The 17,007-nt window shown below is 42.5% G+C and overlaps 1 protein-coding gene across 1 annotated transcript; it reads left to right on the forward strand.

The window, feature by feature from the left end:
* The first annotated feature begins 13,728 nt into the window (after nt 1–13,728).
* aplnra (apelin receptor a) lies at nt 13,729–15,815 on the forward strand. Its single transcript, XM_052093687.1, has one exon. The coding sequence runs from the start codon at nt 13,937–13,939 to the stop codon at nt 15,017–15,019; it is 1,083 nt and encodes a 360-aa protein (XP_051949647.1). The 5' UTR covers nt 13,729–13,936; the 3' UTR covers nt 15,020–15,815.
* Nucleotides 15,816–17,007: the final 1,192 nt, after the last annotated feature.

Genomic DNA, 17,007 nt, shown 5'->3' on the forward strand with positions numbered 1-17,007 from the left:
CAGGGAGGTATCGACCGGGCAGGGACAGGTTTAGGTGGTCTGGGAGGTGTTGATCGGGCCTGGACAGGTTTAGATGGCCCGGGGGCTGGCCATAAGGCAAGGGCCGGTTCAGGGGGCCTGGGAGGAGGCCACAGGACAGAGGCTGGATTTGGTGGCCTGGGAGATGGCCGTGGGCCAAGGGCTGGTTCAGGGGACCTGGGAGGTGGCCACGGGACAGAGGCTGGTTTAGGTGGCCTAGGAGATGGCCATGGGGCAAGGACCGGTTCAGGGGGCCTGGGAGGAGGAGTGGCCACTGGGGAGGCCGGCGGAGCTGCGTGAGGCGGAGCCAAGGAGGACCTCTGAGGCGGAGCCGAGGAAGGTTCAGGAGGTGGAGCCGAGGAAGGCTCATGAGATGGAGCTGAGGGCGGTGGCGCCGTAGGCAGCTCTAGAGGTGGAGGCCTGGAAGGCTCTGGAGGCAGAGCCAAGGGAGGCTCAGGAGACGGAGCCGTAGGAGGCTCAGGGGGCGGAGCCGTAGGAGGCGGAGCCGTAGGAGGCTCGAGAGGCAGAGCCGTAGGAGGCTCGAGAGGCGGAGCCGTAGAAGGCTCGAGGGGCGGAGCTCTAGTAGGCTCTGGAGTATCTGGGAGCAGGGCCGTAGGAGGCTCTGGGGGCAGAGCCGTAGGAGGCTCGGGAGTCTCTGGGAGAGGAGCCGTAGCAGGCTCGAGAGGTGGAGCCGTAGGATGCTCGAGAGGCAGAGCCGTAGGAGGCTCGAGAGGCGGAGCCGTAGGAAGCTCTGGAGTCTCTGGGAGCAGAGCCGTAGGAGGCTCGGGAGGTGGAGCCGTAGGAGGCTCTGGAGGGGGAGCCGTAGGAGTCCTGGAAGGCTCGGGAGGCGGAGCCGTGGAAGACTCGAGAGGCTCTGGAGGCGGACCCCTGGAAGGCTCGAGAGGCTCGAGAGGCGGAGCCCTGGAAGGCTCAAGAGGCTCGAGGGGCGGAGCCCTGGAAGGCTCGAGAGACTTGAGAGGCAGGGCCCTGGAAGACTCGAGTGAATTGAGGGGCGGTGCCCTGGGAGGCTCGAGGGACTTGAGGGGCGGAGCCCTAGAAAGCTCGGAAGGCAGAGCTCTGTAAAGCTCGGAAGGCGGAGCTCTGGAAAGCTCGGGAATCTCGGAAGGTGGCGCTCTGGAAAGCTCTGGGAACTCGGAAGGCGGAGCTCTGGAAAGCTCGGAAACTCGGAAGGCGGAGCTCTGGAAAGCTCGGGAAACTCGGAAGGCGGAGCTCTGGAAAGCTCGGGAAACTCGGAAGGCGGAGCTCTGGAAAGCTCGGAAGGCGGAGCTCTGGAAAGCTCGGAAGGCGGAGCTCTGGAAAGCTCGGGAATCTCGGAAGGTGGAGCTTTGGAAAGCTCGGGGAACTCGGAAGGCGGAGCTCTGGACAGCTCGGAAGGCGGAGCTCTGGAAAGCTCGGAAGGCGGAGCTCTGGAAAGCTCGGAAGGCGGAGCTCTGGAAAGCTCGGGAATCTCGGAAGGCGGAGCTCTGGTAAGCTCGGGGGGTGCTGGCTCTCGGATGGTCGTGGCTACTGGCGCTGGCTCTTGGACGGTCATGGCTACTGGCGCTGGCTCTTGGATGGTCATGGCTACTGGCGCTGGCTCTTGGACGGTCATGGCTACTGGCGCTGGCTCAGGGACGGTCGAGGTTGCAAGCGCTGGCTCATGGACGGACGAGGCTGCAGGCACTGGTTCAGGGACGGTCGAGGCTGCAGGCACTGGCTCATGGACGGACGAGGCTACAGGCGCTGGTTCAGGGACGGTCGAGGCTACAGGTGCTGGTTCAGGGATGGTCGAGGCTACAGGCGCTGGCTCAGGAACGGTCGAGGCTACAGGCGCTGGCTCACGGACATCTGAGGCTACAGGCACTGGCTCAGGGACGGTAGAGGCTACAGGCGCTGGCTCACAGACATCTGAGGCTACAGGCAATGGCTCAGGGATGGTAGAGACTACAGGCACTGGCTCATTGACGTTTGAGGCTATCGGCACTGGCTCGCTGACGACTGAGGCTACAGGCGCTGGCTCGGGGACGGTCGAGGGCTCAGGCTCGCTCACAATGATATGCGTGGGCTCTGGCTCGCGCATCGTGGCTGACGAGGACTCAGGCTCACTCACAGTGACATGCGTGGGCTTGGGCTCGCTGACCGTGGCTGACGTGGGCACAGGCTCGCTCACCGGGGCAAGCGTGTGCCGGAAGGCGGAAGCCCGTCTTCTCACCCTCCTCCGGGCTGACGAAGTGGGCCGCGCTGGCTCGTGGAAGGTGACTGGCGTGAGGGTCGGTTCGCTGACAGGTGGGGCTGGTGTTACTGGGACCGCCGGAGGTGGTTGAAGGGACTCCACTGTGGATGGCGAGGTAGGGTCCTTTTCGGCAACGCCCACGGTTAACGGTGAGCCGCAGACCCGCAAAGTCATCTCCACGAAGCTCCAGAGAGTGTACTCGCTGCGTTGCCGGTGGCAACCATTCCCTCACCGAGGCGTTCAGGTTGCCCCTGAAGTAGACCACCAGGGCAGAGTCCGGGAAGTCTGAGATGCAAGCCAGCTTGAGGAAGTCGCCTATGTGGTTCAACGCCGGTCTGTCCCCTTGCTTAAGACAAAGTAGCCGATAGTTGGCCTGTTGGACCGCTGGATCCATTCTTTGGTCGATTGTTCTGTTATGATGGGTGTTGAAGCAGGACAAGACGGACAAGAGGTGCGGATCCAAATGCGGTTTTATTGGGATAAACACATAAGAAATCAAAGGTAAACACAAATGAAAGTCCACGATGGGAAAACAGGACACTAAAACACAATGAAACAGATTAAACACGAGGAAACAAAACTCAAACAAAACTAAGAACTCGGGTAAGGGACACAGACCAGGCTAGACGACATTCAAGAAACGAACAACAATCGACAGAGACTACACAAAGAACCGGGGTTTAAATACACAGACAAAGTGGAGACTGAACGAGACACAGGTGGAAACAATGATGAGTGCAGGCAGTGAGGGAGGCCGGGAATTGTGGGAAATGTAGTTTAACACACGGACAGTGAGACTCAGGGCGGACAACAGGGAAAACGTGACATGGACCGGGATCGGTGACGGGTGAGATGAAAAATACGGAGCGGACAACAAGGAAACGTGAAATAATTGTGATAGTGAAACCGAGAACAAAGGGCAGACAACACAGGAACGTAACAGCATTAATCTGAATATTTGGGGAATGCATCACCCTATGGTCCATTAAAGTTTATTTTTTTTGTTTGTTTGTTTTTGTTTTTTTAGTTTACGACTTGGTACTTTAGGCTAGAGGTGGAAATTATTATTAATTTTTTTTATCATTTAGCAGTACCCTATTCAAATACAACGATTTAAAAAATAAAACATTTGTATGCACAAAATTGTACCATTTCCTAAAAATGACCGAGGGGTATTTAAAAGCTGTAATTCTAAACCATCATGATGACTGCCATTTGCATGGGAAAACTGGCATGAATTGGTTCTCTGTTTACTGTTAACCCGTGCTCTGTCTTCTTTTCATTCAGTGTGTCTAAAGGTTAAAACCAATGTGTATGTGTGTGTGTTAGGTAAAGCTGTGGAGAAGCTTTTGTTTTCCGCAGGATTTAGGTCCAGATGTGTCCAAATTCCTTTCAGGCCCCCAGGAAAGAGGTAACTAGATAGCTCGTAAGCCTTATCCTCATGTTTTAAATGTGCATTGGTGTGAATGCACATTGTGTGTGTGTGTGTGTGTGCACGTGCATTTGTGCATGTGTGATTGACTATTTATGTGTCTCTGTATTCTCTAATCCTTCTCATTATCCATTCCTGCCTCTCATCACCTTTATCTTCTACCTCTGTTTTTCCTCCTCTCCTTGTTTTTCCTTCCCATGTTTTTTCGCCCGTTTCCTCCCTCTTTCCCTCCTTCCCATCATCACCATTTCTCCTGATCCACAGCCCGAGGGCTCTTCATAAATGCTAGTTATCCAAATAATGATTCAATAAAGCACTTCCTGTTAATTCATAGGAGGGGTTGAAAAACAGCATCACTAGCTATTCAGTATATGTACTTCTCATTTACGTATGTGTGCGGTGGGATACATGTGGGTGTTTGTGATTTTAACCTTGCAGCGTATATACAAAATAGACCATGGTCTGTTGAACCCTTAAAAGAACTATATTTATATTGTCAGCTAAATCCTCCATGACAACAACACTAAATAGAGTTATTTATGGTGAAGCAGACCCCATACGAGCACACATACATTCACACAGCATCTCTCATTATCCTGAGCTCTTCCTGCTTTGCTAGCTGTTTATCCATTCAGAGGATGGAGGGCAGGGGAGAGAGCTGGGGTCAGAGGTCACTAAGCCCTCAGCGCAAATAGGGAAACACCTTGCAAACCCTGTTTCTTCCTGATTCAAATTTAGAGAGACAGCACCCACTTTTGTGATGCAGAATGAAACATTGATTATGATGAATTATGTTATTATTGTATCATTATTATTATTATGACAAATAGTAGAGTATAAGGGAAAAGACATATCCCATACGAAAATTGTTATTGCCCAGAGCTTGCTCTTTCATAACTAAGAAGACTTAATTTCTCATCTTTATTTAAGCCTGTTTTGTCTCAGATGTTTTCCTAAAGAGGAGAAATAAATATAGATACAAATAAGTGTTGACATAAAGTTAGACTAACGAGCTATAATATGAATGTGGACAGCATCATGTGGTCACTGTGACATGAATAAACACCTCTGGTCAAACATATTTTATATATATGTGTGTGTGTGTGTGTGTGTGTGTGTGTGTGTGCGTGTGTGTGCGTGTGTGTGCGTGCGCGCGTGTAAAATAAGTTCCTTTTGTATATACATTATATTCACCTACGTGATCTTTTGTAAATGTGTATTTGAATTCAATTGCTGTGGTATACATGTGTTTTCAGCCACTCATGGAGAACTTTTGTGTATATAATTACCAGTACCACCCTGCGCTGTTCTGTTCAGTACTAGTGCTCTATTATACAGTAGAAACTGGAGTCAACAATCCCCTGATGCAGTAGCTTCCCTCGTCACAATGGTCTTATCTGATCTAGTGCTCCACATTCAAACAGGTGTGTCTGTACTGTGTGCGGCCACTTGAGGATAAGTCTGGGAGCAGTGCAGCTGTGTGTGTTCATGTGTGTTCATGCACTAGCTTGTGCGTCTATTGATCATTAACTATTGGTGAACACTTTTTTCCCTAACATTTAATATTTTAATATTTTAAATGTTTTAATTATTATTATCTGCATTTCTGCCACTTTATATGCAATAAAAAATATAATATATTTATAATAATATATTAATATTATATAATATTTTTATATATGTATATTTATTATAGACTTTTTTCAATAATTAATGACATTTCAGTCCTATAAAAATTAACATTTCGTCATTTAGCAGATGGCTCAATCTAAAGTGACTTACAAATGAGGAACAGAACAAGCACGTTGTCATACAAAAGTCATTAATATCTGCAGTATGCCAAGTTCCAATATTAACTCAAGTCATATAGCTACGAGAGCAGAAGAAAGAAACAAATGATTTTACATGCTTACATTGGAACTGTCAAGCTCAACTCTGATATAGGGGAAAAAAATCATAGTGATCAATATTTGAACAAAAATATTGAATGTAAATAATGCAATGTTTGTTATATCAAGACATTATCAGCCATTTTTGTACTGACCTTCAACCCTTTAACACTCAACTTATAACAGAGTTGCCACAAAACATGTTTTAAAATAGAAGTGTCAAGTATTATTTTCCTGAATAATAATATGTGAAAGATACAATCATAATTTACTCTAATAATAAATCTACAATAATTTAGTTATCTATTCCAATTTAAACTGAAAAGCTTAATGTGACAGGGCTTTAAGGTACTTTAGGGTTGTGCTTTAAGGTTAGATTTAGGGTTAGTCATAATAAAAGATTATTGGTACCTTGCAAGGCTGTACTCCATTATAGGATTGGGGGGTAAGATTGGGAGATGAAAGGGGAACAGAACTATGCAATGCCACAAGCAAGGTTTGAATTCACATCGTTAACATGAGCACCATGCCTCAATTTGGCTTTAGTAGTCAGGGGTTTTTTTTTTTATAAAAAAAAAAAAAAAAGAATGGCTGAAAATATAAATAATTGTTTAAAACCTAAAGCCAGCCTATAAGGAATGTGCATGTGGCATTTTCATCATGGCAGAGATTTAAAGTGGAAAGAAACAATGGAAAGAAACACCACTTAAAAAGTCCCTTGGCTATGTCCAGGTGAGCATGCGATCTCTGAGCTCAGTGTTATCAGACTCATCAGTGAGGGCAGTCTCCGGGTAACAAGTCAAAGAGTCAAGCAGCTGCCCGCAGGCACCATATTTCAAACATGCTTTCAATAATGAGCTGGGTTGGACAGACCCAGATTACAGAATGGCAATTCACTTAAAGAGTGGTAAAATACATTCATTGAAACTACTTGTCACTATCCTCCACTATGATTACTGAGTACACTTATGGGGGAGGGAGAGAGGGGCCGACACATGCTTTCTGGCTTTTCAAAGACTTACAGTACTTTCAACATTGAATCAGGAGAGAATGTTAACCTAAGCAAAAACGCAAATAAACAAACATGATTGCCTTTTAAATCTCAATGAATTAACTCACAGACCTAAATCAACAGTTAGATGCTAAACAAAGTTTGTGTGTGTATAAGGACAGAGGTGGGGTGTTGAGTGGCACATCAGTGTGATATCGTCTGGGGGAGCTTTCTTGGTGTTTAGCATACCCATATGAAAACTCAGGATGCTTTACAACAGAGATTTCTAAACAACCAATCCACAACTTACAAAGGAAAATTCTCCACTTCAGTTTGAAAATATTGCTAGATATTTTGTGCCAACAGAAATGCTGTTTCTCTTGTTCCTTTTCATGGCCTGAGAGTAGCTTAATCCAGGTGTTTGACCCACAAAAGCACAGACAAACACCTCATGTGATTTGTGGGGTTTGAAGTTCCGCAAATCAAGCAGTGACATCAAATCTGATGTTTAAGGTGCCTGACAGCTGTATACTTCAAACAATCCCCAAATTACAGCTCACACCCCTCCTGCAGCTTCACCTCTGCTTGGTCCAGCGATGCCAGACTGCTCTGTCTATGTGTGTTTGAGTGTAATTGTGTGTGTGTGTGTGTGTGTGTGTGTGTGTGTGTGTGTGTGCTGTACGCTCTCAAAAGTGCGCCCTGGTCTCAGAATCACATTACTATACCTACATCTTAGCAAAGTTTCCTGTTGAAAAACAAAAACACTACAATGTTTCAAGAGGTGGTACAATGACTTTCACTTCCACACAAATCACAAGTAAAATAGCAGAATAAAACACTTTCTTTTCACCCTGTTCCTTAAGCCCAAAGTATACGTCAGTCAGACACGTGACAAAAATTTAGACATCAGCAGAGTTCTCAAGCACTGGACGAGCGAAGCACAATTTTTCTCTAACTCTAAACACGCAGAATGCGCATGCGTCTGGAATTAGTTGCACTAATTAGTGGGTCCACAAGGTGGCAACACTCACAATTGAGCCGTTGCATTCACGAAGAAGCACTAGAAGAAGATGTATTCACCTCTAAACAACAGGAGATGAATGAAGTATATCTAAGTATACTTTGGGCTTTACACAATGCTATCCTAAACACTTACTATAATGCTTGACCTGTAAGGCAATTCATTTTAACATTTGCATTATGTAACCAACTACATTTACAAGCTTTTTCAACCACAATCAAATTGCACGGTAGCTCAACTGATAGAGCGGCGCATTTGCGATGCAGAGGACCATGATATGAGTCCTAAAGAGGATGCGAGTCAAAACACGAGTGTCACCATGTGTCATAGAAGCACAACAAAATGAAGTGGTTGCTTATGCAATTGCATTTTACATGTCACATTTGCTTTTATAATGCTATCCGATAGGTTTTGATTTGAGGTTAAGGGTATGCAGATCTGTTTTATTGATTTACAACTCGATAGCGTATTAACCTGAAAAACCTTGTCTGTATAGGAGGAAATTGAACTCGCTTTTAGCGCCACACAGTGGACATTTCACCACAGAAGCGTCACAATACATGTAATGAACCCTGTAATATCATTCTGCAAAAATGTCATCACAGTCATGTTATTTTAATGAGATAAGACTGCAAAGGTGTGGGTGTGAATGAACTCGCAGAGCGTAGCTCTGTTCTAACCTGTTATTTAGCTGAGTTTCAGTCAGCTGGACAAGGGGCGAAAAACAACACAGCTGGTCTCACACATACTTACACACACAGTCAAAATTGCTATTTCTTGTGTGGTCTTACTATTCAGTGACAAAACAATAAAAACAGTCCTACAAAAATGGTTATGACTGTTTGAAAATTCACATGCAGCCTGTTATTTGCATAATAGTCATAATAAGAATGAGACAAATAGAAAAAAGGAAAATCTAGGAGCTTAATTTTTGTGGATATAGAATATACTATCAACATACTATCAATACATTTATCTCTTTATCAGTCTTTATTATTCATTTATTAAGGCTGTTCCATTCCTGAAAGTTTGGAATTGACTCCAATTCCAGGTTTTCTGAATCTATTCCTTTTTAAAGCATTCTTTACACTGTTTACGATTGATAGTATGATGAAACAGCGAGTCAACTTTTAATTCCCAATACCTCGAAATTGAAGAATAGGTTATTTTTGGAATCGACTCCTTTTCCATAGTTTTTCAAAGTATGCTGTTATAGAGAGCATTTTCTCCATTCAAGTCTCCATTTTTGGTGGGGGGAAATGCTGTTCCAGTGTGGATGAGATGTAGTAAAATCAATGCATTTTCAAGTGAAATTTTAGATTTTTGTGTGGCTGTGGCCTAAGTCTATGTTTACTGAGGTAAATTACTATAGTAGTTCTAGTACTGGTCAGTTTGAGTGCTCTTATGCTTCACTTTTACATCACATTTTATGTATTAACCCTAGGCCTTTAACCCTCCCTCCCCCTTCCCTTACACTCTTTATTTGGCCAACAAATTAACATGTTCAGATTTATCAGTGTGATAAAATGTCCATGAGTAAATCAAACTCTCAAATCTTTCACTAATATGGTTTGATTTGTTACAACAAAGGGCTTATTGGTTCAGATCTCAATTTCATCTGCTTTATCTGGCCATTAGAGGTGTCTGTTATGTGTTTGTAAATCATCTGGCTAATCTGACCACCTGCTTCTTATCAGTGTTTCTTTTATTTTTTAAATTTGTAGATTTATTTATTTAAAGGATCTATTAGAGCAGCAGGCGTCCACACATCCCAGCAGTCCATTAGATAGCAGCATACCCACCTAGTTGTGTGTGTGTGTGTATGTGTTTGCGTGTATGTATGTATGTGTGTGTGTGTGTGTGTGTGTGTGTGTGTGTGTATTTATCACTTTGTGGGGACCAAATGTCCCCATAAGGATAGTAAAACCTGAAATTTTTGACCTTGTGGGGACATTTTGTCAGTCCCCATGAGGAAAACAGCTTATAAATCATACTAAATTATGTTTTTTGAAAATGTAAAAATGCAGAAAGTTTTCTGTGAGGGTTAGGTTTAGGGGTTGGGTTAGGTTTAGGGGATAGAATATAAAGTTTGTACAGTATAAAAACAATTATGTCTATGGAAAGTCCCCATAAAACATGTAAACACAACATGTGTGTGTGTGTGTGTGTGTGTGTGTGTGTGTGTGTGTGTGTGTGTGTGTGTGTGTGTGTGTGTGTGTGTGTGTGTGTGTGTGTGTGTGTGTGTGTGTGTGTCTCACATTGTATGTTTGTTTCTTTAGAATCTAAAGGAGCCCGAAACTTCACGTATTCAGAGTGCTGTGTTGATTGAATTTCCAATGTCCATGTGTCCCCTCTCCACTTTTGTGCTTGTTTATAATTTATAATGTATTTAAAAGGATCTTTTCAAATAATTGCCTCAGTGTGCCAATGTTTTTAAGTTTTTAAGTGCATGTATATATGCATATTCAAATCCACTAGAGGGTGCAGTCTCATCTGAGTGTCTGCCAGGATCATTTAAGCAGGAAACTGTGTGTTGTTTTTGCCAGGCTGTCTGTCTGCTGTGGGTGTGTGTGAAGTGTTTTAGTTTCTCCTGATATGAAGCACTGAGGTCCAACAAAAACAACATGCTGAGGAAGGGGTGAGGGGCAGACAGGGGCAGGGCAAAGGATTATTGAGTCGCCTCTTTACACAGCAGGAGCCCCTTTGCTGACTTTATGCAGACTTCAAAATATGTTAATTTATGGCTACAAGTAATATTTCAACAACTGTGAATATACATCAGTAATAATGTCAAGGTCTGAACACTGAACTTGCTTATAATAGGCCTTTTAAATACTTTCACAATGAAAGCATAAATTCAACAGGTGTTTGGAGGAATATGGTGAAAGAGACCCATAAGTTATATGATTTATTATCCTATTATTAAGCATTTTTAGTTTGTGTAAAAAGTTAATACTACCATTTCTGATTGGTCAATCTGTCTGATATGGATCAATCATTTCATTTATTTTATTTAATGTATTTATTTATTTTCTTATAATAAAGAGAAGGTTTTTTATACTCTGAGGATACAGACATTTGAGTGGGCAGAGGGACAGTGAATGGGCCAAATTTATGAGAAAAATACTTAAAAAGGATGCAGATTAAGTTGATTTTTATGAAAACTCTGGCATGAATGCAGCATCTTCATCTAAATGTAACAGGGCGACATTACGTTGACCTAGAGGTAAATGTTCCTGTCTTTTAAATTATATTTTCATGGGAGATACACCCATACAACTGTTGACTCTACACTCACTTAACACTTTATTAGGAACACTAATAAAGTGCCTGACGTGGTCTTCTGCTCTTGTAGCCCATCCGCCTCAAGGTTCGACATGTTGTGCATTCTGAGATGCTTTTCTGCTCACTACAGTTGTACAGAGTGGTTACCTGAGTTACTGTAGCCATTCTGTCAGCTCAAACCAGTCTGGCCATTCTACATAATCGCATGAATGAGTAGGTGTATAGCTGTTCCTAATATAGTGCTCAGTGAGTGTATATTTTGAAGAAAACAGACAGAAAGTCTGAATGCTTTGGAAAATCGCAATAAATAAATTTTCAGAGGTATTTTTATGTCCTTATCCTTTTAAATGACTCAAAGATTTGCATTTTGCTTTTGAAAACATACTGCCTTCGATTACTACTAAATGTTAGTCACATATCAATTTACTCTACAGACTTTAAGGGAATTCCAGACTGCCGACTACAGCCTACAGTGTAATATACAGTAAAGTATATTGACTATACTTCATTTTGACTCCTTTAAAGGGTTGTTAAATTCCTGCAACGCTTGAGTAGAACATACTGACAGCTGATTAAGTAAAATGAGATTGAGAAGCAGATGATCTCATCAGTGTTGAAGAGAGTGACTGATAAGTTTTGGAATGATGGATTTACACACTGATCCTCCTAAATGTGATTGCACATTAATTTAAGGATCGCAGTGTGAAAAAGGTTGGTTTGCATGAGTATATGAAACTTTCAGTGAAAGTAATGCAGATACAGTATATTTGACCTTTACACTGAGTTTGAAAGTGGTCTCATGAGAACATCATGAAGAATAATGCAGCACTAAAATATGTAAGGAAAAATATAGTTGTCCATTTTTTTTTAAATGTAAATTACTTTCCATTCACGCTAAGCTAATTGCCCTTTTTGCGGGTACTGCAGATTGGGTGTAACGCGTGAACAAGGAGTCCTTAAAGAAACTCGTTAATGTCAAATGCGTCGTTTCCTTTTGTTTTTTTGTTTATTTTACGAGCTTGTGTCTGCTTTTATCATGTAAATACATGCTACAAAGTGAGAATTAAATTCACACATATCCAAATCCTCTGCTGACATGTAATCCAATCACTAAAAACACTCGGAGCGCTTTTAAATGCAGCTATTTTTTATAATTAGTATATAGCCAACAATTAATTGGACTTTGCGATTCATCTAATGAGCGATTGACCCAATTAAAATTGGGATCGAAATAAATATTTAGATGTGGGAATGTTAACTTAAATGTTTGGAAAGTGGAAACCGCTGTAACTTTTTACGAATATAGGCTAAGATGAGTGTTCATATATTATACAAATGCATTCATTTGTAGTGATATTTAAAGTTATGATAACGCAGGCTATTTCATTGTTTTGTTTTCTGCACATGCGGATGTATTTGAATAATAGGTGTTCATATTAAAGAGAAATAGCTTGATGTGTTGCAGTAGAAGAGCGTTTGAAGTGACTAATGTCACCCTGATGTAATGTTTGAGTGAGAGGAAATCACAGAGCAGTGCCTCTTTAACATTATAGTTTGGTTCCAGGCTCTGGTTTCACTGAACCTGTCTGAAACCTGTTTAGGCTTGACACCTTTAGTCTAAATTAATATCATGCAGCTAGGTTTGCTGTGCGATTATACACAGTAAACAATAACAAGACATGTCAATAAAGTAAATAAATAAAATAAGCTGTATAGGCTACGATTCATATTATAGAACGTATTCAGATGTCTTTAAAGGAATATTCTGAGTTCAGTACTAATGAAGATAAATCGACGACATTTGTAGCATAATACACACAAAAAAATTATAACTGTAATTAATCCCTACTCTCTTAAAAAAAATGTGCAGAAATGTAGGTTACAGTGAGGCACTTACAATGGAAGTGAATGGGGCCAATTTTTGGAGGGTTTAAAGGCAGAAATGTGAAGCTTATACTTCTATAAAAGTACTTCCATTCGTTCTTCTGTTCTTGTGTATTTGAGCTGTAATGTTGAATAAATCGTAGTTTTTACGGTCATTTTATGGTTTACAGTATTTCGTCATCATGGCAGCAAAGTTGTATAATTAGATATACATAGAAAATGTGCATGAGGAATTGCATTACACTAAATCGTGTTTAACAAGCATAACATGGCAATACTTTAGGAACTGTGAATATTTTAACATTTACGGATTGGCCCCTGCATTCACTTCCATTATTATCGGGGTTGTTTATTTATTTATTTATTATTATTATTATTATTATTATTATTATTATTATTATTATTATTATTATTAGAAAAGGAGGGACGAGTCGAGATTTAATTTCACAATTAATTAATTTAGACTGATTTGGCATGAATGTTTCTGTCTCTATGGCACGAACGAACAAATGTAGTCTAGCCCTAAAACCGCGCGAAAAAAGATTCGTTTCAACTTTAGAACTACATCCATTCAACGTTTGTGACTGTGACGACGTTGCGTTTCTTTCCTTCTCCTTGTCGTTAATGAGACATGACGTAAAAGAAAACATCATTTGGCAGAGAATTGAAGGTAGGCCTAAATCAAACCTGAAAGACGAGAAAGCCATTACTTTTTCATTAAGAAGAAAAACACGAGTTAAGCCCACTTTGTTGACACAAAACACACACACACACACACACACACACACACACACACACACACACACACACACACACACACACATCTCTCTCTCTCTCTCTCTCTCTCTCTCTCTCTCTCTCTCTCTCCCCTACCGGCTTGGGGGGGCTGGTGTGTGTGTGTGTGTGCGCGCGCGTGTTTAGGAGATAAGGGGTCTGATATTATGGGTCCAGAGGGAGGGGTGAGTAGTCCGGAGTTTAAAAAGACAGGGCGCTCCTTTCCGTCACACAGACGCGTTTATTCCAGCCTCCAGTGAGGAAACTTACCTCAGCTTTTCCTTGAAAAAAGAAAAAAACATTCCCACTGAACTCTAAAACGTAAGACCAGATATCTGGATAAAGCTGCGTCAGAAAAGAAAAGGACCGCAGTTTTTTAGGACTTCAGGACCCAAAGCACCTTTACCAAATGGAGTCAACGCCGGAGTACACCGACACTTATGATTACTATGAAGATAACGAGACTGCGTGCGACTACTCGGAGTGGGAGCCGTCCTACTCTCTCATTCCCGTGCTGTACATGTTCATTTTTATCCTCGGTCTCTCCGGTAACGGTGTGGTCATGTTCACGGTGTGGCGCGCGAAATCCAAACGGCGCGCGGCAGACATTTACATCGGCAATCTCGCGCTGGCGGACCTGACGTTCGTCATCACGCTGCCGCTGTGGGCAGTGTACACTGCGCTGGGCTACCACTGGCCCTTTGGTGTGGCTCTCTGCAAGATCAGCAGCTATGTGGTGCTAGTCAACATGTACGCAAGTGTCTTCTGTCTCACCTGCCTGAGTTTTGACCGCTATCTTGCCATCGTCCACTCTCTGTCCAGTGGCCGGCTCCGATCCCGTGGCACTATGCTGGCATCGCTGGGTGCCATCTGGTTCCTTTCATGCCTGCTGGCTGTGCCCACTCTTCTGTTTCGCACTACTGTAGACGATGTCGGGAGCAACCGTACCACCTGCGCGATGGACTTCAGCCTGGTCACTCTCAATCAGCATCATGAATCGCTTTGGATTGCCGGGCTCAGCCTCTCCTCTTCAGCTCTGGGTTTTCTGCTGCCTTTCTTGGCCATGACTGTCTGCTACTGCTTCATCGGCTGCACGGTCACTCGCCATTTCAGCCACCTGCGCAAGGAAGACCAGAAGAAGCGGCGTCTCCTCAAGATCATCACCACGCTGGTGGTGGTCTTCGCATTTTGCTGGACGCCTTTCCACGTTCTGAAGAGCATGGATGCCCTGTCTTACCTGGACCTGGCGCCCACCTCATGTGGCTTCCTACACTTTTTGCTTCTGGCCCACCCATATGCCACTTGTCTGGCATACGTCAACAGCTGCCTCAACCCGTTCCTCTACGCGTTCTTTGACCTGCGCTTCCGCTCACAGTGCCTGTGTCTGCTCAATCTCAAGAAGTCCATGCATGGGCACATGAGCTCCATGTCTTCAACCCTCAGTGCCCAGACTCAAAAGTCTGAGGTGCAGTCACTGGCCACCAAAGTGTGAGAGGAAGTGAAATGTGAAGAACAGAGAACATGAAGTTAGAAGAGGGGTTATATGCTGGCGGCTGGTCCGTTTGGACTCGTGTAACCCCCTCAGTGTTTAAGGTGACTTTGACTAGATGTTCGAGAAGAAGATTGAACTGATGGACTTGAGAGAACTTATTGCTTTATGTTTGTAAATAATACTTATAGTTTTGTGTATCTACTGTATTCATGGATGAGTTGCTGATGAGAATTCTGGAACGATGTGCATGTGTGTGTGTGTACATGTTTTCATGTTCTGTAGACACCTTCCTGTCTACTTTTACACACTCAAAAACACGCACACACAGAGAACCATCCGAGCAAACAGGAGGTTAATTTTAAGGCCTATACAACGACCACAACCATGCTGCACTGAGGATGAATTTGCTTGTGCTGTTGTAAGAGTGTGTGATTGTGTGAAGCATATAAACACTTGTGTAGAGAGACAAAGTGTACAATATTTTCATACTATTTTTTCTGCTAATTTGGAATGTTCAGAAATGTTCAGTATCTGGAGCACTTGTTAATGGAAGATATAAAATTATTATTTTCGTTAAACTCTCTGATGTGAATGTGTGTGTGTGTTTTGTTTTTTTCTAAAACTTTCAAAGTATGTGGGTGTGTACCAGTGCAAAGGTGATGCTGCCTGATTAGATAAAGCACAGACAGAGAGACAGGGATGGGGGGCAAGGGGGCAGACAGACAGATGGCAGCTGACAAATGTCTCTGGAAAAAAAAGGAAGACAAGTGAAGGAAGGGAATGAATGTTTGTGTGTGTGTGTGGGGGGGGGTAAATATGTATATGAAATGATGTTATATTTTTTACATTTCTGTAACTAACTACTGCTACTGTATTAAATATGTTCATTGAATACAATATTGTCTTAGCATCATTACACATAATTAAGGGGATGCAATTTATTAATAGTTTACCTTAATAGTAATGTATCTAAGTCATTGTTTTGTTTATACTGTACAATACAAAAACATTTGCTGTGGTTAATGCAGATGTGGACTCCAAAAATATGCATAATAGTCTGTCAGAAATTTAGGGGGGCTAGGGGCAAAATTGAAAATGTGGGTACAAAAATTGCCTTCATGATCAATTCTTCAGTCATTTTTATTTGATAAATCTGATATAGTTAGTTATATTCTATAATAGTCCTTGTTATTTCACGTTAGGGCATAAAATATAAATTGTTGTTGATCTAATTCTAGGGAGGTAATACATTCTCATTTTGTATAATTTGAATTAATTAATTAAATATAATTATCCTACGTATAAACATATGAGACAGTTTATGTTTTAAAAGTTTCGAAAAAATATGCCCCCCATAAAGGTAAAAAATGCCCCTGAAAATCAAATCAAGAGGTCAAATATTTCCCCTTAATTTAAAACTCTATTTCAATTAACAGTCATAAAGCCCTCAACCCTTTTTCTATTTGGTGCACACACAGAGTGGCTCTGTGAGTTTCAAATGATGAAATTATCTCCCCTTCAGTACATCTGATCTGAAATAAAATAACAAAACCGGTCTAATGGGTGGGGTGAACCAGCCTTTAAAGACCAGTCTTACAGGACTGGATAATACATACACACAAAGTATGTGGTCAAATGATGGTAACTAATGAACACTGACATTGTGAGGCCCCTTTGACTCTACTATAATGCAACAGGATGGAAAGCATCTGTTTGTGTGCTGGGTGCAGCAATTTTTTTTGTTCTTGCAGGGCAAAAGGTGGCCACTAAAATGTCTTTATTGAAAAGATGACCGTTAAAAATGGGGGAAGAGGCAGTATGCGCATGCATGCTGACACACACCAACAACAGCATAACCAACATGACCAATAAGATCTTGTTAAGATCAAAGAGACAGAGGGGTGTGGCCAAAAGAGCATAAAAGGTTGGTGTTACAGAGAGTAAAGACTGTGAACTTGCGCACTTGTTGACACCCCTCTAGTGACCAA

Source organism: Xyrauchen texanus, chromosome 27 (assembly GCF_025860055.1).
Source record: "Xyrauchen texanus isolate HMW12.3.18 chromosome 27, RBS_HiC_50CHRs, whole genome shotgun sequence".
In the NCBI taxonomy this organism is placed as follows: domain Eukaryota; kingdom Metazoa; phylum Chordata; class Actinopteri; order Cypriniformes; family Catostomidae; genus Xyrauchen; species Xyrauchen texanus.

Coding starts and splice junctions, on each gene's coding strand:
- aplnra (XM_052093687.1), top strand. CDS start 13,937: ATGGAGTCAACGCCGGAGTACACCGACACTTATGATTACTATGAAGAT.